General features: G+C 33.1%; 1 protein-coding gene across 1 annotated transcript; it reads right to left on the reverse strand.

Moving 5' to 3' along the window:
• Nucleotides 1-10,881: 10,881 nt before the first annotated feature.
• LOC105327239 (homeobox protein goosecoid) lies at nucleotides 10,882-19,621 on the reverse strand. Its single transcript, XM_011427589.4, has 3 exons — nucleotides 19,017-19,621; nucleotides 13,126-13,331; nucleotides 10,882-11,390 (listed from the first exon to the last, which is right to left on the reverse strand). Exons 1-3 carry the CDS (start codon nucleotides 19,207-19,209, stop codon nucleotides 11,073-11,075), a joined length of 717 nt encoding a protein of 238 aa, XP_011425891.1. The 5' UTR covers nucleotides 19,210-19,621; the 3' UTR covers nucleotides 10,882-11,072.
• Between the last annotated feature and the right edge of the window lie 4,253 nt (nucleotides 19,622-23,874).

Below are 23,874 nucleotides of genomic sequence, written 5' to 3' on the forward strand. Positions count from 1 at the left end.
ACTTGTGGCATTGGTGCGTTTTAGAATAAGATTTATCAAGTTTTACTTTGTACAAACCGGCCCGGTTCAAACAATGTCCTTGTGCAAAAATAAATGAGTAGCTATACAAACAAATCTAAACAAGTGTATAAGGATAACATTTATTACGTAAAAATTTAGTATGCAAAATATATCCAAATACAGGCATCATTTTTCAATTAATTATGCGCTTAATGAACTGTGTGCAAAAAGTGTGTCATGCAATTAATGGAAATGAAATATACATGTAGTTAAATTGACGCATTAAATTTCCATCTACAGAACCAATTATCGATATAAAATTCTTGCATATCAAAAATTCATGCAGATAGGATTTTTGATTCATTCATCTATGAAAAAAAAATTAAATATGAACAAATTAATATCCATTAGATTAATGCGCATTGGTTTTGATAAAAGTACATTACAGAACATTCTGATATTGAATAAGGTACAACTGACGTTCTATAACAGCGCTGCAAATGAACAACAACATACGAATTTCATAAGAAACACATATATAAAATGCAACATAAACCGACGTTTATATCATTCTAACAACCGAATTGGTTTTGACACGAATTCTCATATTTGTTGTAAAATCAAAAAACATTTTTAAAAAAAAGGGGGGGGGGGTCAAAAGATCAGTATCGTAGGACATTAATGATAACAGTGGGGCATAACTAACTGTAATGATACTGTGAATATTCATGGAATGAGTTTTTATGTATACACAATAGATGAGTTGCATACACTTTCACGAAAAAGATTTTTTTTTTTTTAAATCAGTGTATCTTTCACACACAATGTCCCGTGGATGGTCATTTTGATCTAGGAACATTATTTTGTATATGAAGTTTTAGGTATTTATTTTACATTTCATATGAAAGAAAAGTAATTTACTTTCCGAACTTTCTTTCCAGAAACAAGTTGCAAACACATTTTTTTTAAGGTTTTCGTAACTTTTGATTTGTGAAATAAGGTTAAATGATAGAAAAAAATAATAAAAATAATTTTTCTGTAGAAGTTACATGCAGTAATACTAGTGCCATCAAAGTAGGTTCGCATTGGAATAGCTTAAAATACAATTGAATAAATGTACCTGCATCCAACCTCTGTAATTGGTCTGAAACCCAGCAATAGTAGTACACGGTAAGCAAATAAGGGAGCGATTACCCAAAGTGTTAACCGTAAGCCGGTCAATTACTTAGCCATATTCCCCGACACAGCAGAGTTGGAACTGATTCGATCAGTAACGGCCTGACTTCAATATGACAGTCACGAAAACGCACATTAATCGAGGATGATGACAAAACTTTATCTGCTTAATTATCACACAGCATTCGCATTGCATTTACTACAATTGATAATCTGTGTCTCTAATACGTTTAAGTGCAATTTGCAGCGATATAGCCGCTATAAATTGAATTGATGGTCGGGATCGCTATTCCCGGAATGGAATATACGGGTGGTAGGTGAATTATACAGTCCCTTGATCTTTTAAATACAATTAAAGCTGAAGCGATTAACCGATGATAAGTATCAGGCAGTGGAATATTTTGCGATTGTAGAGCATTAGACAACAGATTACTACGGCGTGATTGATGCGCTCTACATCACTCACATATTAGCGTCTGTTGCCAACTTGCTAAACCTGAATCCGGAAATTAACATCCCTGGAACGAACTTAGCAGAAACAGTTGTAGTAAAGAACGATTTTTTATGCATATTTTAATACTACATTACTTTAAAAGGATGGTATGGATAATTACCGGAGAAAAAGACCTTCCTATTGGTATTCTTTGTTAACTTTGTCAGTATCTACGCAAAATCTCACCAAATCTCGTTGTCGTGTCATGAAGTTGACGTTGATGTAAACAGAGCGTGTTGTTGACCTTGATCAAGCTTCACGCAGGAGGCTTTGTCGCTTGTTTTTTTATGGGTTTTTACAGCATGCTTTTTTATTTAATATCTTTTTTTAAAGATGTAAAAGGAAATGGATTTGAACTGGGATTTTTTTAAACATATGATACGTACAAATAATGTTCTCTCATCACGATAAGTAACCAGTGAAATATAACTAACGTGGTCAAGATAACGTTATTAATTTAAGGGTAAATTCGTTTCATTGCTTTTTAAACATATATACATTACTGTTTATATGTAAAAAAAATTCAAATGTTTACGTGTACATTTTACAATTTGTAAACATAAAATTGAAGCTTTGCAATACGGCAACGAATCAGAATTATACGACAACTGGTATTTTTGAAAGTGAACGAGGCGTATTGCTAACTACTGTAGTACTCAGGCTACAACTTAGCATGCATACACTTGACCGTACATGAAAAAAACTCCATTTTATATAAACCTTATACTGTCGTGTTTGGAGTTCACGATACCACGATACCGATATCACGATACCACGATATCTCGTATACCATATACTGTCGTGTTTGGAGTTCACGATACCACGATACCGATATTACGATTCCACGATATCACTTATACCATATACTGTCGTGTTTGGAGTTCAAGATATACCCACCCTCTAACAAACCTGTTTGATTTACTTTCTTCCTTTTTTGTCAAGGGGAGGGGGTGAGATGACCGATGCTGTACCACTTTTTGTGATTCGATTACTATGTTTTAAACATTAAGGGATAATTGTTGGAAGATTGTTAAAACTTTGTATATGCCCATTTATGGGTACCCATTTGCTGAACAATTTGAATGAAATTTTTCACTGTCATGTTGAAGTATCATCATCTTCTACTTTTTGTATTCAGGCTTTTTAAATTCTCCGAAAGCAAGGACTATAAAATGCACATTGTAACATTTCTTTAAAATTTAAGGCAGCGTTTAATAGACATATAACAAATGTTTAATTGTTCGATCAAATTGAATTCAATCAAATTGAATAAGTTCCCGTGGAAAAAACAAGGTTATTATTATTATTCAAAGAAACTACACGTATAAGGAAAATATTCAGACAAATAAGTTTTTCATACGAATTTGAGTTTGCCGAAATCAATTGTTTGCAAATTGCATTTTTTAAAATATTGGTCCGATCTACAATTCGATCAGAGAGAGAGATAGAAAATTTAAGTGATAATTTATCAACAGAAATGTGTATGTCACTATTGTCTTTTACATGGTTTATATGTCACCAGCCGACTATATATATATATATATATATATATATATATATATATATCTTTCTCTCTCTCATCTAGCTATTTTTAAATGACCCTTCCACGCTGCCGTAACGATGTATTAAATAAACTAATTTGGCATATTCAATTTTTTCTAAAGCATTTACATTCCGTTAAAAAGATATAATCAACATAAAATTTATGGTAGTTTAATCTTTTAAAATATCTTGCATTAAAGTTTTATATCAATGCAGTGCGACTCAGCTGAATCTGTTATTTTACTTATGGGGCTACAACCCTATCAAGATAATGGCCGCATAAACCATAAAAATTGTAAGTATTCAGGACCGTTATGATCAGTGGTAATCGCATCACCTTAACCATCAAAATTCCAAGAATCCGAATATTTGTTGTTTTTAATATAAACTAGACATCGTTTAATATTTACACGTCTAAATGCATAGGACATCAAAGGAAATAAAACATGATGTGTAGCATAAAACGTGTATAAAATTCTATACAACGAGTAATTTTACAATATTTGCATTAATTGCTTGAGAAATACGTAGAGCGAAAATTAAGCAGACGTCGAAGAATTCATTTTCACAAAAATTACTTGAATAGAACTTATACCGAACGGATCAAATTTTTGAACATCGGAAGAACAATGTAAGTGGGCTAACTGTCCGTGCAGTCCGTGCAGTCCGTGCAGCCTCAGTGTATCAATCGTTTCGATCCATCACGAAATCATCCATGCATACATAGTAATCTTCTAAAATTTAAGATGAACAACGAAAGCATTATTCACAAAAGATAAATGAGTAAAAATTTGTCACTTATTAAATTTCACACTACTTTTTGATGCATCAATTTTTTGATGCAAGCATTTTTAAAAAGTTGGAGGAATGCGTATAGTCATGTGTCGTCAAATGTACGTAGATTGTAGACGTCATGTAGATTGACATCGCGGACGAGTCGTGATTTAGTTTTGTCAGTTATTGTGAAAGCAAAATCTGATTTTCAAAGATATTGGACCGAAATACTCAGAAGATGTAAAAAAAAAATTGCATTTATATATGTACTGAAACGGACATGAATGCCAAGTATATTAAATGTAATATGTAAAGTAATGTAAATATTACAAGTACAGTATAAGTCAATCGATCATTAAATGAAGTATTTGCTTATGAGGAAATGTAAGCAATATTTTTTCTGGTGTAAAAAATACACAATCCAGAATTGATTAAAAATGGTTTCTACATGTAGTTTGATCTGTATCAAATAAGGAGTTACCGGTCAAGATTATTGTAAGCCTGCTTCTATGTCAAACGCGCCCGATCGAGTTCTTTTTCACGTTGTAAAATTCTGTTTATACTGTAATTGAATCGGGATCGCTATTCAAATTCAGATTTTTTAGAGCCATATCAGCATCATTTAAGGCATTTGTTTTTCTTCTGAAAATTATTTGAAAAAACCTTAACTTTGAATACAAGGGCCTACAGATAAGGACCTAGACCAACAAATGATAAATGTTTGGAGGTTTTTTCATAACTTTAACACAGATGAAGTGACTACTTTACTATAAATGACATCCCGAATTGCAACAGTTTTGATTTCTTGTCTTCTTACTAAAGTGCTATTACAAGTTTATTTAATTTATGGATGTGTGTGACGTTCCGTTTTAATTCTTAAGCTTTTCTGTAAACTTTGTTCAAAAGACCGACATTTTTAAAAAAAGAAAACACTTTTTAAAATACACCCCAAGAAGAAACTACAAACAAGATTCAATTTATTCTATGATAATATTTTTAATCAAAATTAGGTCTAATATTTTGAACACAATTAGAAAATCTTTATTAATTCCTAAGAGATATTTGCCAAGGGTACAATATCGCAAGTATATTCATTGAAAAGAAAATCCGCGATTTAAGATGGTTTTTTGTTATTTTAAAATCTTAATGGCCAAATGAAATAAGTTACTTTGTTGCGACACAATTTAAGGTACTACCATGGAATGAATAAGACCTTAATGCAAGCTAAGTTCCTTAATTTACATAAATGATTTACAGAGGTTTATTAAGAACGCTGAAAATATTGAAATTGATAATAATATAATAGATCAACACAGATATTCTCTGAACTTGCATATTGTCATGGAGCACGTGACAATATTTGTTGACCTAAGCTGGATATTAAGCAATTTTCAGATCCGTACAATGGACTAAAAATATTTCGAATAAATCCAAGGGATACTAGTAACCCTTCTCTCTCTCTCTCTCTCTCTCTCTCTCTCTCTCTCTCTCTCTCTCTCTCTCTCTCTCTCTCTCTCTCTCTCTCTCTCTCTAGGCACGTAGCATCGTTTTTGAAAGTGGGGGGGGGGGGGGGCCAGACTCATCCAAAAAATCTTGACAAGCAAAAAAAAAAAAAAAAAAAAAAAAAAGGAAATTAGGACTTCCCCAAAATCTTCAAAATGCTAATCCGAGGGGGGGGGGGGGGGAGGGGGGAGGGGGCTGGCGTAATTTTTTTTTACTTGCGTCCACAAAAGTGGGGGGGGCAACTCCTTGATAATTCAATTTTTTATATGTAAATTTTAAAAAATTTGGTGCTGCAAGAAAAAGTGGGTTGGCCAGGCCCCCCCCCCCCTGCCCCCCCCCCCCTGATGCTACGTGCCTGCTCTCTCTCTCTCTCTCTCTCTCTCTCTCTCAGATCTAGTTCTCTTCAGATCTAATCCTGACAAAAAGAGGAAGATAGTGGTACTACATTGTATTTACGAACTAGTAGATACACGTACTATGTATGTACATGTAAATAAACATTTTGACTGGTGTCTTGTGTTATAAATATAATATCTTTTATTTAACTTTAGATAATGTTTATTTTAATGAAATTCAATAATGAACATTATACCGTGGGCTGGCGACAACTAAAAGTACGCACATCGTATAAGTCCCTCCTCTTACAAGGTTGTGTTACATTTTACGGTGAATTTTCGCTCCATTTCCGTGCTCCGCCACCATATTTTCCCAATATATTTTATTACAGAATCTTATTCATAATTGAGTACAAGAGATACATGAGTAAGAAAACAAATGGCTCTATATACTCCAGAGTCCTACCGTGGTGGTCAATTAAAAAGGAAGAGCGCGCCAGACGATGATTAATGGCAAAATATAAGTTCTCTGCAGATTGCAGAAAAACAAAATTACACCGACTACGAAACCATTAAACTGGTTAATTATAGATTAAATAGGCATCTAGCATATCAGTAATAAAATTACGTGCCGCACAAATCAGAGAATTGTTTGCTATCACTCTACGATGAAACGATACTAACACGGACGGAGAGAGCAAGTGTCAGGCAAGGCGATACGGAACTACAGATATCTTAGAACTTCTGTAGAATCTGAGATATTAATTAGTGAACGTTACAACATGTTAAAACAGTAATTTCTATGTTTAAGATTACTATACCATGTATAAAAACTCCCGAGGGAGTCCGAACTGTGATGTATCAACGTTATTTGATCAAAACAAAATGACATTATTATATAATGATGCTTTTTCACGCAAGACTCGCACGCGCTTCTTGTTCGTCCTAGCGTTTTAAATATTGATATGAACAGAGAATTAAGTTGGGGGAATGCTAGCACGAAATCTAACAATATATTCGATAATGCTGACTAGATTTTTATGATAAAATGCCATAAAAAGGATACGCTCCCCGAACTACTCTGCAATTTCAGTCTTAGAACAGGGGGATGAAAGAGATTCCTAATGGAATCCACATTGTTCTTCGAATTGATTATGATATCCCATGTATATTCCAAATTTTCCTGGATGAACCGGGTTCTTCCTAGAATAAATAGAATTATTTCATAAATAATGGACGTAATTTGTTAGTCTGTTCTAATACAAATGTTTCATCAATCATTTCTTTATTAGTTGTATTTCATGCGAGACAAATTAAAAAAAGAGTAATTTTGTTATTTTTTGAGTCTTTGGTTAGGAACCCAACAATTGTCATCACCAGCGCCAATTCTATCAAATTACAATCTTACAATTAATTTTTGCTGCTCTTTTGGCAAAGAAAACAAAAAAGACACTCGCTGTGATTGAAATTACTTTAAACGATGCCTCTTTCACTGTCATAAAGTATTAATCATTGTCATAAAAAGTCGTCAAAATGATTCAGCACTTTATGATAAAAACGTCATTTACGACCAATTCATCTATTACATGCGCCATTGCCGTTGATTTGTTTCTCAAGATTTGCCATCAGTTGAAAGTTCATTGGTTTTCTTTTTTATCTGACATACCAGTCGACTTCCGGTGATTTTAACTCCGTAATAATATAATTACGCTATTTGCTATAAAATCCTCATTCTAAATTTCCAAAAACTCTTCAAAGATCAACAACGCTAAGTCACGTGACCGCTGATTCTCGTGCGCAAGTCAGACTTCAAACGTTCTGTTGACAGACGATGACAAACGCCCGGGTTGTTAAGAGTATTCGCGCTTCCTTTTTTTCTGGTATATCGTGCCGATTGGCGGGTTGATAAATTTCTTGATAATCGAATAGCGGGCGACGTCCATGATTAGATAAAACAAAACCTAAAGAGAAAAACCGAATGTCTTTTGCAGTAATTCCCAAAGGAAATGAATTTTCTAATTTTGTCACTTAATGTAATTTGGTTTTTCTCTCATCATCATCATACCAGTTTATGCATCAAAAACAAACTAAGATGGCCAGAAAGAGGGACATTATATTTAAAAAAGCCGAGGAGAAGACCATTTGAAATGCAAATATCAAAATGCCTGACTATAACTTACATTCTTTAGAGCCAATTAAAAAGGAATTATTCGATGCCACTAAAATTACTCTATTGGATTGAATAAAAAAAACCATTCATATCAATTATCTGTTTCACTTTTGTTCCGTGTCCTTATGATAATGTCTTGACTATGGTGTACAATTCACTCTCGCAGGTGACATCAATAATTTGTCGAGCATACAGGTCGAAAGAGAAAAGTCAATCGATGGCGACAGTACATACTAATACTATCAGACCGCTATCTGTATTATAGAGCTCAAATAAGCTAAATTTGGAAACCTGTGTATTTGATATCAATAGGGTATATTAGATTAATATGTGGCTTGAATACATGTGTATCAAATGCAAATCATAAGAAAAAAGATTGAGGTTCTGATTGTGATGTAAGGATTTACCAGGTCACAATTTTTTGACATTGACCTTATTTGATCTTCTTTAATGAAGACGAAGTAGTGATATCAAGTGCAAATAGGTAAAAATAAGATAGTTTATAAATTATCAAAAAACGGAATTCATTCTAAAAAAAACATTGCATATGTATACATATATATGTAAATGCAAGTCCAGGTGAAAACAGATATTCATATGGCAAAATATTAGTGATAATTTTAAAACACAAAATTATTATATTGGTATGTTCAACAGGATCTTCACTAAAAGCATAATCATCAGTGAAGGAGGCTGGGTGGTCAGCAAACTAACCTCTGAGCCGCCGAAAATATTTCAATATTATATTTTTGGACATAAATTTTCATTTTGTGAAGAAAAAATTCAATTTTTTTAGCTTTATAATGTTATACAGAGCTCTTCGTTAAAAGGAGGTAAATGTAGCCTAGAAATGGCCACGACCATCCAGCCCCCTTAATTGAACGCGGACTACAGCAGAATGAAGATATATATACATGTAGCCTTGCTTATCGTTTCCTTGATCGACGCCAATAGTTTCTACTTACAAAGGTAAACGTACAAAATGATATCTAAACGGAAGTTCGCTAGGTTAGTGTAGAATACGATCTGATGGCTGAAAGCTAACTCTTTTGATGAATTTATATATACTCTTTATCCATATTTCTTTTTCGGAAACTATATAATTGCACTCAAATGCTCAATTTCATTAAACTTCTGGTGTCTTTACGCTTCATATCAAACTCCCGCAGATAACTTGAAGGCATGCATATGCTTGATTCATTGGCGTACTGACGCCTACCGTGATACAAATTTTTTTTGTACCTTTTGCAGCTACACGGGTAATGCTGTGCGAGTAACTTACTCAAATGGACAACTTATTCAGAGAAACCTGTCTTGTGCCTGAGCATTGACCAAGAAGAACTGTTAAACACATTAATACATGTATTTAAAAGAATTCGTTTACGGTACAAAATCATTAAATGGATATATTATCAAATGAATAATTTCAACCCACATTTTTGAAGTATTGGATATATATTTTGTTGTATATTTAAAGTTATTCAATTAGATTTGATAAGTTTATATCATATTGCAGTAGATAATAAATAACTCTTTAATTATTTAATTGTTTATGAAAAGGGGCGTTTATTTGGACGCCTTCATAGTACATTCGAGGTTTATTTTTCGCCGGTCGTAAAGGGTTGAGAACCTGCAATTGCTTTGCAAAGACCTCTCCGTGTATTTTTTTTCCCAATCAACTCGTCAAATTGTTGTTTTCACATTATAAAATTGTTGTAACAGTTTGCCCCTCCCCCGAAAAAAACCCAAACAAAAACCTTTACTTTCACTGCATTAAAAATTTTGTAATTATCAAGTCTTTTATTATCTTAATTTTAGAACATCTGGTACACTATCGCTTTGACGTTTCAAATTCAGACTGTCATAATTTTTCCATTATTAAGACCTATATGTATGGCAATGTACAAAAAAAAATCCAAGAAGATTAGAAATAAAAATTAAATTTGAAAGAATACGTCGCTAGATGGCACGGGAAACAGGGGGAAAGAAGAAATAATTGAAATTTCTGGCGACCCAGCAACAAAATTGTTTCCAATTAGAGTACAACTCCAACTACCAACTCCATTAAAGACTCCAACAATTAATGTTCATATATAGATAACTAAATGTAGTTTAAATTATGATTCTTAACTTCGAAGCACAATGTTTTTTTTCCCACTCTAACTTTATATTGATGTTTTGCTATCGATGCGATTTCTCAAGCTAAAACGGGATTTGAAAAAAAAAATTTCAGACATGAGTTTAACAATATACATAGTTTATGTATATAAGTATTTAATTATATTAAATTCATTTTAACAGTTATCATTACTACGTATTGGTTTGGAAACATTTTCTTTTCTTTTTTCTGTGGAGTATTTAGGATTTCTAAATATCTCATATCGTGCTCATATTGATTGAATAAACCCCAAAACAATCCAAACAATTACATACAGTATTTATAAGAAAGAACTGACATCTATGTCTAATTTATTAAAACTCACTCTCTCGCATAAATAGTAATGAACACCCATTTTGTTTTATTCTTTTATTCGTAATCTCTAATGTGAATATAATTTCATAAATATGATTATAATCAGACAAGCCTGTAACTTCCACAGGCCCAGTGTAAAGTTTTACTTTTGCGGTGGAGTTCGTTCGACATTTCATACAAACTCTTTAATACTAAATTACATGAAGTAGTCGTTATTCATTTGTTAAAAGTGAAATCGTCGTTATGAGAAAGTACATTTAAAAAATTGTCAATATCTGATGATAGTGAAAATGTATGCATTATGAAACTTTACTAACTTAGCCCATACTCATATGTCGAGTTAATGCCAAAAATGAATGAAAACGCCTAATTTGTTAACACTATTTGAAATTGTCTTTAGTCACGAAGTGTTTCAATTTGGCGGGTGTCTGACTAAGAGAGCCAATCAGCGAACGTAGACCAGTTCACTCCACAGCACTTGTAGATTTGTGTATACAGCTTGAATTTCAAGAAAGGTCTTGGAGGCAAGTCAGACCCAGAGTTGCGTTTAGAGCATGCACTGCTTTAATTCATGTAACACGACGACAAAGGGAAAGTCAGTGACGTTCATGGCGAATTTTGTGACGTAGGAGCACTTTGACTAGAAACGGAAGCGGAAGTAGAGGGTGGCGTAAGTTCATTTGCGCTACTGGACACTTGATCAGCATCATCTTCCTCAATATCTATTCTGGGCGAGTCCGTACTTCTATCACTCATACAATCGCTGTACGCGGACGTATTGTCTTTGGTTTCACTTTCGAGGGGAGATGATTTTGATGATTTTTCTTTGTCGCTTCCAGTACTACCGCTTTCTGCCGTTCTCTTAGCCGCTTCTTCCTCACGCTTAACCTTTCTCCATTTGGCTCTTCTGTTCTTGAACCAGACCTGGAATTAAAAATATATTTACATCGTTAAATGATTCTCTCATCTGATATGCAACAATTCTATGATCTGAGACCTTAATTTATTGTCTGACTACGATTATTTTGACGGTTGGTTTGCATTCTGGGACGGATAACGTTAATCTGATGACTGTTTTAAAGCTTAGAATAAAGAGATTGTTGCTTACACGGTCGGTATGAAGAATGACTTGTGTCATACTCTATCTGCAGATCGTGCAGATTTCATGGAATTTTCTAACTAAATGAATTAATTTCTAGTGACGGAAAAAACATCGATTGTAGCACTGGGAACGCTGGCTTTTTAGTCTGTTTGCAGTTCCGAGTCTGATTTTTATCTAATTTTTGGTATGGTGATAAAACTGGGGTCTATGCGGGAAAGGCCAGTGTCATGTAGCGTTCATTTGTGCTCCATTTGAAGTAATTTCAGATCGTTGTATTGCGTGTTGACAAAAGTGGGGGGATTCACACCCAGAGTGACAATATCAAGAATATGCTCACAACTGTATATCGCGCAATCAAATGTTTGTTTCTGTTTTTTGCTTTGAAAAATAATACTTGGATTATGAGCTGAGTTATAAATGTCGCGTCAATTTTGTTTGAGTGCCTTTGTATAAACAATGAAGTGTTTTTTGTGGCTCATTATCTTTGATCTCAATTCAGGTTCTATAAAATCAGTAGTCGGTTTGCTTAAGTACAAGAAAATAGTCTCTTGTTGCCGTCAATTTCTAAGGTGACGAAATTACTCGCAGAAAGGATGGTCTGTAATTAAAATGCTATTCCGTCATTGGTTCAGAAAATAAACAACTTCCGGTAGCGTTTGGACTTAAATACTCCTAATGTGTTAAGTTCCTTTTAAGAAAGAGATATTACATGTTTGCTTTCAATTTAACAACACATTAAAGCACGCACATCACGAATGCATGGTAATGATTTTCAAAAATAATCGCCCGTCACATAAAGTAGAGTTGGTGCACACTGATAAATAAAATTTGCGTAAGATTCTGTAGGTTTTCGAGCATTTAAGGCCAATTTAGGAACGCTAGGCCACACTGATAAGCGTTCGTCAAATTTCTCAGATATCATCTTAAATCTTTCTTCTCGCTTTGAACATAATAAATAAATAACCCCAAAAATCCAATTCGGAAGAGAAAGGGAGAGAAAAAAAATAAAAGATAAAACCCGGGACGAAAACGCCACAGTGATAAAATTCGTTATTGGAAAATGATGACGGGCAGATCTGTGCAGTTATCTGATGAAACCTCAGAGTGTTTCTTTTGATCAGGGGGCGAACAGTTGGGCTAAAAATTATGAGATTTTTCTACTTCTTGATATTTATGTTGTGGACAAGTGATAAAAAGTCTCTGACGCGACAAGTGTCTCAGCGGCGAGTATTAAAGGGAAGGAAGACCAATATCAAATTCACTCTGAACTATCGTTTCTCTTCAAGAAAGTTTTTGTATTTTAATTAATAAAAAAAAAGCTTTCTTTGGTTTTCTTTTTGTGTACATAAACACAACTGCGTTAATATATTTATTAAATTTGTTAGAGAAAATATTCCAGTTTATTAATTTTTTTGCTAAATAAACATACACATTTAAAAAAAATCGGTAAGCTTTTTTAAGAACAACACGAAAAATTATTCTATTATAGGTGTTTTCTTCTTTATTTGAATGTTTGTTTATTGTTTAAGTCTATAAATTAAATATGTCAGTAATTACCTCTACTCTTTCCTCTTTTAAATCAATCTTCATTGCCAGTTCCTCCCTCAGTAACACATCGGGGTAATGGGTCTTATTGAAAGTCTTTTCTAGTTCCTCCAGTTGTTCCTCGGTAAATATTGTCCTATGCCGTCTTTTCCGTTTTTGTCCGGCCCGAGCTAAATCAGCCGCTGTCATTAATCCAGGAAACGGACTGTATGCAGCTGCTGTAATTAGAATAATTATCATTTCATCAATAAAGCAATAGAAATGAATTACAGTTCTTAATTATTTGGAAGGAATTTCCAACATCCATATTTCAAAATTTTATAACAGAATTGAAAATGGTATTATCCGTTTTAAAAAATATTCATGTAAAATAATTTTTTTTTCTAATGACCTGAAAGCATCTAGTCGAGTTATTGTAGAAAAAAACCTTACAGAATCACAGGAAGCTATAAAATTGCCCACTTGAATATTGACGAAAGGTTAATATTGAAATCAAAATCTTATATGAACATGTAGATTATATAGATAAATAAACCTAAGTCCTTAGGTGTAATTTCGCTATTCGTTTCTTTCAGCTACAGATAAAATATGATTAAAGTAATGTTCTCTTGTGGGATAGGCTTCTAATTAAATCATTAAAAATGATTCAGTCCATATAATGTGTAACAGAAGAGCCTGGAAATTGATTTAATAAATAAGAAACGGGTGATAATTCACCTCTGTTGTTCAAAATTACTTCTCCCTCGATTTGTGTTGTAAATCTTTCATCGTCGAAAAAATAAAATGAAATATGACTGAACACTTTGAAGTTGACAAAAATCTTCATAACTGCAGATATGTGTTCATAGAAGCATGACGGCCTAATGGGGCGAAAGAAGATAAAACCACAGGAAAAATAAAATCAGAACTCCTTTTCATTAATTGATAAAACTCAATATCCGAATTTCTTTTAACTTTAACAAAAACTTTAATCTCTAGTCTTTAATTCATTCGGTTTTTCTGCACAAATTATACACGTTTTTGAATTATTGCTATAAGATACTCGGAAAATAAATGTGAATTACGGTCTTCTTTTAAATAATAACTCTATTCATCTTTGTATGTGATATAACGTTGACTTTCGTGTTAATTCATAACATATTTTATGTAATCCAGTTTTATCCGTTTAATTACAGCATTCATTTGAATATTGACTGATAAGACCCCTTGTTCAAAGCGTTATGGACTCGGTAAAATTATTAAAACTCATATTTCAAAAAATTAAGAAATTAAAAAAAAACCGAATATGTCGTTTCTGCCAGGCGTGGTGCAAATAAAGTAACACAAAGACAAAATTAATGAAAAACTTTCCGTTCATCACAGGAACAAACAAATGTTGATCTCTTCTTTATTGTTTTAACATCACTTTTATTTTTTTTTAAATCAGCATTCATTCAAAAGAAAAAAATGGCGATCTTTATCATTTCTAAATATTTTATTTATCTTAAAAGTTTTAGCCATTTGCATAACATTCAAAACGTTTAATAATTTATTTAGAGTTTCATAAAAGAAAAAAAATTGCAGTTTCCTTTAATATTCATATTTGTATAAATCTGAACTGGCGGTTTTATACTGAGTTCTCTGGGATGGGTAGCGGGGAACACAAATCGATTCAGGGATGTCGTTTACCGAAGTACACAGCTCTACAGATTAAATTACCGAATAGTTCATCATCCCCGACCCGGGTCATAAGACCCGTCTGATTATATCGTATTATATAATGACATTACTGAATTTAATTTTTCATTATTTGGGATTAGATGCGTCCAGTATCGCATTTCATGGGAGGAAACTATATGCATATGAAACAATTTGTTTAATTTATTTTCAAAGTTTACGAGTTAAGTCATTATAAATACACATGTTTGCATAAAATTGGTTCCACCTCGATAGTATTACCGTATAAATCATAATCTATACACCCCGCAACCCCCCTTTGTACATTATATATCACCCTTTCATCTACCATTAGGATTGAATGTGATGAAACAGGGCTTGCAATTATGTAAATCAGTTTTAGCAATACATAAAGATGAAATTGTAATACCCTTCATACTTAAAAGACATAAATTGGGACTTGAGGAAAATCGTCCGTGGAATAAGAATGGCTCTTTTAATATGAAGTCTTGTTTGCATTCGGTTTATCTGTTATATCGCAACTCTATCCTCTTGAAATATGACCGATCTTCCACGAATTACAAGGAATATCGCCATTTTTGAATTAATATCAAGATGAATGTATTGTGCGAGGAATGAAGTCGTTGTGAGAAATGACTCCCGAGTGGGAATGAAAGAGTCACGTGACAGGGCGAGATCTCGTCGTAACGGCATTTTTTAAAAAGCATAGAAAACGCGTATTTACAGAGATAAATATAGACTCTTTTTTGTCGTTAATGTTCGTGGTTTTGTTAAGAATACAGAGGAAAAATGAAATATCATTTCTTTAATATTGCAATATCTGATGAAATTATCACCTATACACTAATTCTCTAATTCAAAGTATGTAAATAATGCCGATCTTGGTCACGGCTTTGCTTAATCTGCTAGATTGAAAACTTTTGAATGCTGTTGCTTTTTATTCTGATCTGAAAAATTTCTGACTTTATAAAACTAATTCAGATTCAGATTGGGACTGAAGTTCCAATATTGAATACCCGAATTCCGCTAGAAAATTAACACAAGGTCTTACATTGTTGTAAAAAGTATTTCCAAACTTTACTCCCAATCTAGATCATGCGTATTTACCCACATTATACTGTCCAAACCCGATTAAGGAGACGTCAATAAGATTATGAACAAGATTCCGCTTAGCTGAAATAACAGTTGATTTTTCCGTGTAACTCGCCACATTTCTCACAAAGCATTTGCTTAGGAATCAGAGGGAATATTTTTCCTTCTAATTTCGCATTTCATCCCTTAATACCACAAAAATAATCTGATTTTGTGAAAGTCACCCCTCGACTAATCCAGTTTATATAGCAATTATAGAAAGTGTGTTTTAAAATGGTTTACTCTTATATTACTCAATACCGTAATCCTTAAATTAACCGAACACCAGGGATTCGCAGCGGGAACTCACTGAATGTATACTTACATGTATGATAGCCGTTACTCTTCTTAACGGAAAAATTCGAAGCATTTATTTTTAAAAAAAAAACGTTTACTCGTATTTGGCAACTCCCAGGACAAAGAAATTATACATACAGATTGGTGTTTTGCATGAATTACATTAAAAGGTCAATAATTCTTTACAGAAAGTTTGGGATTCTTGTTTTGGGGTTTTTTAAATTTAGATTCCTCGTCCTGTGTTTTGAGAATTCTTTTGTAGCAAAATGTATTGGAGACCAGATGAGTTCCTCATAGTAATAATATATACAGGTGGCAAGCAAGGAGGGCCTATTTAAGTGGGAAGAATGAAAAAAATTAACAAGCCAGTGAACATTAAAAATAAAATGCAAAATAGCGATTTGAAAAATTACGCAAACATGTAAATGAAGTGTTTTCACTTTTTCAACAGCCTTATCCTCGCCCAAATGGTATAACGAGTGTGCGTTTCAGAAACATATTAATCTAAAAGATCTGCGAGTCGGTTAGAAGATAAGTGCTTTATATATTTTATGAGCTTAAATCGTTATCCATTTAGGTACCATTGCTTTAAACCATTGATCTTCGCCGACCGGATTGTTAGTATAGATATAATTCGCGCCAATCTTGTTAATGCTAAACCACCAAAAACAACTGGGCTACATGGAAGAGTATTAATTGATTTAGAAAACAACAAAAAACGAAGCGTTGTTTCTTCAACGGATGTTTGCTTTTTTACTTATTTATCTGAACTGATACAATTAAAACTGTGATAAGTCCATTAAAAGCCAAAGTAGTCTTCTTCCCTAACAATGAAAGTGTGATGTTAGGGTAAGATCAGACAAACCGCCATTTAGAGACAGGCGTGCCACGAGTGGCGCTCATGTGATGGTGTACATCTTTAATCGGATCACTTGGAGATTTATCCATCAATATTAATTATACAATACATGGGAAATTAAAAGTACGAAACGGGAAAACTTTTATCGTTTCATGTTTTGAATTTTCTTTAGAATGATAATAAAAATATTTTTTCACAATTTAATTTCCATCAGCTTACACACATTTTGTGGGTTATTTAAAATAAAACGAGGAAAATATTTCATGCATGGGGATTAACTTGAGGAAGCTTCATCAAAATTTTATAGTTTAGCTAGCCAATCTTTTCATTGATAACAACATTAATTTTCTAGCATAATCGTGCGTTCGCTTAGTCTTATTTCTTATTGTGATATTGCCGAACTGGGAGTTGGAACACATTACAAAAATTAAAATTTAATATTTCAAAACGTCATTAGGCTATCACTGAGGATTCTCATTCAAGAATTACCATGTTCTAGGGATTGTTTATTCTAATTAACTACACGATTCTGCACAAGATGACAGCTTTAAATTCGATTAATGCTTTACTGTTGCCGGAGATGACCAGAACAAAGGGATGAATTTGCTAGTCCGGTGTTTCGAGTATTGGAGTTGACACCCACTTAAAAGCCGAGGTCGTTCCGATATAAAGGAGATGTCGCGAGATGAATCCTGAGGGCTTCCCAATGTCCATCCCCGTCAAAATGATGTCCGAAATTAACTCCTGGCCTTTACAATTGTTAATTGAAAATGGAGTGACCGTAATTTGTACATAAACAGGTACAAACCCGAACTTATCAGATTGAGACGAATAAAGTAAATATTAGCTACTTAGAATCACATTTGCGGAGAATTAAGGGGACATTCTCCATTTGAATTAAGGAGATTCTTCTCAAGCTTGTCATCCAATGTGTTACCACATCCTAAACACCCTTCCCCCCGCCCAGAAAGGAGTTGTCTTGTGATATTATGGGCAATGATACTGCCTTACAATGCACGGAAAATCAAACTCTTAGTGGTACATCAATGCTACAGCTCGAGTTGTTACAATGAGTGGAAGTTTAATGAGTTCTTACAATTTATTAAAAACAATTTCAGTAGTAAAACATGTAAAGAAAGATTGATAGCTAAAAAATTATCTAGGTTTCATTTTTCATATGCTTGGTACCCTGACAGAAGGATGAATGTGTATGTGTTTTCATTTTTAGCACACATTTTTGTAGGTTTAATACATTCCTTGCTTTGTGAATATTATAAGCTCTCTCTCTCTTTATGTGCATATTTTCGGTGAACTGTGAAAATTTCCATATTTATTAATATTTTTAATATTTCCCTTTTCAGTTGTTTTTATCACTGAAGGCTAAGACTACACCAACGTTATTTAATGTTTTGATAAGTAAACTTCATTTAATTGATTAAACATTAACCTAATTGAATTGGAAGCAGATATTACTTTTATATAAATTTATTATATGTGGAAACTTTTGAGAAGAACAGAAAAATCTGCTAGATTTAAATTACTAGTCTGTATAAATAATTTTATAACAAATTATATCAAAAACTGTAGTATCACCCATTAAATCACTTATTTCCAATCGGAAATTAAGCGCATAATTTTTTTAAAATCAAAAAAAAAAAACCAAGGGCAAAAATACAGATTGAAGTAAAAATTTTCAATTTGTTTTTAAAATCGCTCTAATTATAAGTTGTAGGCAGCGGTTCCAGAATCATTTTATTCTAAAGCTAGGTTTTTGATATTGCCATTTAGACTTGTACCTTTTATCTTCTAAAGTTTATGCAGTACCTCTAACATTATTTTAAGAATTGTAAACATACATGCATGTATCACTGTACTCTATATACCGTCATACTGATGTTGTAAGTGAAATAAAATTGAATTGATTTGATTTGAGACTTACCAAAGAGCTCCTGTGGGGTATGAGCAAGACCGGGGTACGGGAAGTAGGGTGATGGTCTGTGGGTCAGGTAAGGCCGTGGGGCCAGGATGTTGTCGATGCTAAAAAGCGGGGGACTGCTACTGGCGGCCGCTAGCATGCTGTTGTGGTAAGACTTCAGCTGCTCTGGGGAGTAGTAGTAAGGTAGGTGATGCATTTTCACGGTAGACCACGGGTCGAAATGTTCTGTCACTCTTCGACAGCTGGAGAGCAATGCTAAATATTCAAGGATAAACAAAGCGAATTCCAAAGACAAATCACTACACTCGAATCATCTTAGTTTCTCTCTGGGAAGAATACCGAAGTTTCTGAAGATTGTCAAAGTTCTGACTTCTCGTTCTTTACATCAACTTTTCCGTTCGCCGTTTACTTAGTAAGAAATATAGAGATTTGAGATGGATTGGTAAATAAAGTCCTGCGGTTTTGACACACTGTCGATGCGCTGTCTACATACACAGGTGTCAACAAAAACACAACAACTATCGTAAACTGTGGGTCTTCTGATGAACTCGGGACAAGGTGGTATCCTTTCGTATTGTTCGTCAAGGATAAAGTATCTATATTTTCAGAAACTTTAACTTTTATTTTCTTTATTGTCATAGGTAATCGGTAATTCAAGTCTAAATCTCCTCTTGCTATTGTTCCTTTACTTTGATTGACAGCTCTGTCAACCAATCAAAATCGAGCGACATCATCTTCACGCCATGTTGTTTTTACGCCCTTCTGATTATCGACAAAAATTAAAGTGTATGCTTTCATATAAACATTTAAGCTTAAGGCGTATACAAATTTTTAGCACTTTACACTGGTAGATGCCGTTTATTTTATGAGCTGTACCCAGAGGTTTTGCCTGCTGTTTTATGCGTCAGAGAAACATGTGCGGGTGGGGGGAGCTGGATGCCTGTGCGACAGAGACGACAGAAATTGTGTTAAGAGACACGCTTTGTTGAAATATGCAATCTAGTTCTAATAAATACAGTTTTAATAATTCATGCAAACCATTCAGTCCAGGTAATTTTGCTTTTTATGAAATTGCACCTCTGTGGTAATGCATTGCAACTTAAAATGTATTGTAACCGAGATTCAATTTTCCATTACCAGTGACAAGTCTTTCGAAAAATACCGATATTTCATCCTTCTTATTTTAGAAAAAAAAAGGTTTTGCAATCGTGGCTGAAAACCTCTAAACTATCTGGACAGGTGATGATGTCCCCGACTGCTAAAGAAGCAAATAACATAAAATCCCTGGCGAGCTAATTTATATTTAATCGCCCATCACATTTATGTGTTCCACTGAATTAACTTTCTTTTCACATTTTCCTCCAAATTATATTTTATAGTAAATAATTTTTGGGTAGTAAATGCGCCGCCTTTGTTCAGCTATCTCTTGCAATCACATTCGAACCATTTTCACCCTAATTATAGATTAAATCACATCACCAAAATCTGCCAAATTTTAAAAATTTTCTTATTTTTACACTGTCGCATCAGCCGATGGGACTGATATTCTTTTTTATAGCCAAGATCGAAAAAGATCACAGAAAGTCAATTTTCTGTGACGATATTTTCAAGAGTTATAAATTTTTAATATTTTAATTCTTGTATTTTGTGGTTCTTCTAGTGTATACAATTAGAAAGCTTATGCAATTTAAAAGAAGGTGTTGTCAATTGATAAGATCTACATATGCAGAAAAAAAATCATGAACTAGGATCATTAACATTTAGCTTGTACTATTATTCAGATTTTATTTCCAGATCGGGCTATGAAAATATTAACTCAGAAAGACTGTGTTATTAATTTAAATTTTATTCATTCTTTTATGAGAAAATCTTTAAAACTGTTCTTGGCATACAGCTATTTCACAAATCCATTTTCCATTTATGAACTTTTTTATGAAAAAATTAATCCTTTTAAATTCACATAATTTATATAAAAAGAACACCCTTTTTTTAAATAATACGATGTAAAAAAAAAAAAAGCATATGAAAGTGATATAATTTTTGTAAAATAATTTATTTCATGTAATATTATACGGTTATGTAGTAAATACACGTGACAAGTGTTTACAGTAAAATAAAATCAAACAGTTTTTAATGCATCTTAGGAAATTTCTGAAATGTTCCTTTATGGATTTTTTTCTTAGATAAAATGTGTGTGTTCATTTGTATTATTCATAGACTCACAGCAAAAATATGTCTTAATCATCGACCCACTTTGTAACACAATCATAATTTTTGATTAGCATCTAACCCAACGGGCGAAAATAAGTCATCAAAAACCTGTCATATCTGTGTCTAAAACAATATTGTCCCTTCAATATTACTACTCCGATTGAAAGCAGTGATGCGGCCCCGTCCGCGAGGACAGATAGTATCTGTAACACGGGTATTGTACGAGGCACGACACTGCGACCTATGGTGTCAAGACGGCATTATCTCCATGTGTAAAAACAAATTAGAGAAACATATTTTTTTAATGTAATTCAGATTTATAATCGGAATTGTTTATCAGTTCCCGGGGGCGGGTCCAAATTTTACAGTTAGCAGGTTTTTCACTTTAACATGTGTAGGTCATGTCTGACATTCATATCAAGTGTCGATTGAAATATGATTTGAAAGGCATTTTGTTGTTTGCATTTGTAGCATGTTAAAAATATGCCATTGTTTTCTTTATGCGAACAATAAAACAGATATACACAAATATACATATGACAAGTACATGCAGATGTACATGTAACTAAATTGAGTCCGAGGATAAAAAGCTACTTTTATAAAGGTGGGAAAGTTTTGTTTCTCGTGTGATATTGCATAAACTTTATATATACAATATTTACCGTTTTTCTCATAAATCAGTATTGAATCAAATTGCAGAACAAAATGATTCACTAGTATTTCCTATGGCGAATTCAAAATAATGATAAAAAAACTTATGACTTCTAATAAAAATCTACAAGAAATTTAACTACATTTAAAATGTAGCAGTGTTAAAAAATGCTTTTTCTTAGCTTATTAGGCAATGTGTAAGTTCACTATTTGACTCAATTAATTTCCGGTTGAATAATAGTTTATTTGTCTTTCTTAAAACCTCGATTTTCATTGACTAAATGCAAAATCTTCAGTTAATAATAGCCAGATTAACAGGTAAATTTCACATCTTGTCGATTTCACAGGTCTCTAATACCTGTAATTTTACGAAAACAAACAACAAAGGACAGTTTCAATACGGTAGTTAATTGCCTGTTTCACACGTAGAAGAGTAAACAAAATCTTATTTAGACTCTTGAGGTGACATTCTGAAAAATTGAACATCGCCTCGTTTTCGGAACTTCTCTTCCGGTCGCCATGACAATGTGTCGTAATTACAAGACAAGAGCACACTTCATCACGCATGTGTGAAAAGATTACCACAACTTTGTTTTGCGAGGGGTGATTTCTTTAAATGGAATCCCCAACAGGATTATGCAAGGTGTTTGTTTTTGTATAGTATCCCTTTCACGGCATTTGCCGAACTAATGGACATTAAAGTCAACATAACTTTTCTAGACTAAATCATGTCTCTCCAATAGAAAAGTGTTTGTTTAAGGATTTTGGTCTCATTTATTTACTATAAAGACTCAAAGCTGGCCATAAAGAAGAGGTTTACTCAAAGAATAACCGATAATCCGCTATTTTCAAAAGAATTTAGGGTACCATGTGAATAAATTATTTTCTATCTTTTATATTGCTTAAAACTGTTTGCTCTAAGCACTGTAGATTTTCATCCAATGTGGCCAAACAAATAATTCAGAGCGACCAATGTGTGAATAGAAAAATAATCATCTTCATGAGTGCTAGAACGCACTTTGAAAACATGTTTGTCTTCACTAAATGCTTTGAAAAATAATGATATTGGGATGGAGAAAAGTCAATGTAAACTCTATACAAAAGTAATTCTTTATTCTGTTGGTAGATAGGACGTCAAGATAAATAAGGGTGACGAATGTTAGACATGTACATCGAGCATTAAGAAAACTTTTGAAAGTTAAATTAATCCCTTGTTTTAAAATTGGATTTTTATGAAATGGTATTTAAATTTTACACAAAGATGGCTTCACGTATAATGATTGCTTAGAAAGGTTTAAGCATGGCCATTAGAAAGCATACATTTTTTTTCCACAAACGACGATGAAAAGTTTACAAATGTTATAGAACATCCTATTGCAAAATAATGACACAGTTTTTTATATGATTATCTACATCCCTCTGGCAAGGCCAAACCATTACCACACACCCTCTATCAAATGTGCACTTTTCTGTTACATGATCAGTGAGGTTTCATTCATAAAACTTTTTTTACCCGAAGTATATACATTTCACGAATTCAAACTTCAAAGGTTTGAAAAGCGCGCATTTACGTTTGTAAAATACCAATTGCTAGGCTCTGTTAGATAACAATGCTTAATGGGAGCCAAAGTATTTATCTATGCTATGCATTCATCATTTTTTTTTAATTCTAAGGAAACGTAGATGTAATTTTGAGTTATATTAAAATCACGAATCGTCTGAATCGGATGCAGCTTTGTTTTTTGAAAAGTTATAAAATATTTTGCATCTTATTAAGTTTATCACGAATACTACAAACGTTAAGATGATTTACAATACTTTTTTCAAAATGAAAAAAAAATGTAAGGACAATACCAAATACTGCAAAGTTGATAGCAAAACTTTGTATTCTAGATACATGTACATGTAAATAAATTCTAGAGCCCATTAACTACTATAAATAAAAATCATCCATAAACATGAAATGTGAACACATTACAAGTTTGGGCAAATCTCGATT

The sequence above is a fragment of the Magallana gigas genome, chromosome 6 (genome assembly GCF_963853765.1).
Source record: "Magallana gigas chromosome 6, xbMagGiga1.1, whole genome shotgun sequence".
NCBI lineage: Eukaryota > Metazoa > Mollusca > Bivalvia > Ostreida > Ostreidae > Magallana > Magallana gigas.

Coding starts and splice junctions, on each gene's coding strand:
- LOC105327239 (XM_011427589.4), bottom strand. CDS start 19,209: ATGCATCACCTACCTTACTACTACTCCCCAGAGCAGCTGAAGTCTTAC. Junction 13,332..19,016: donor TACCCCACAGGAGCTCTTTG/GTAAGTCTCAAA, acceptor TTCTAATTACAG/CAGCTGCATACAGTCCGTTT. Junction 11,391..13,125: donor TAAAAGAGGAAAGAGTAGAG/GTAATTACTGAC, acceptor TTTTAATTCCAG/GTCTGGTTCAAGAACAGAAG.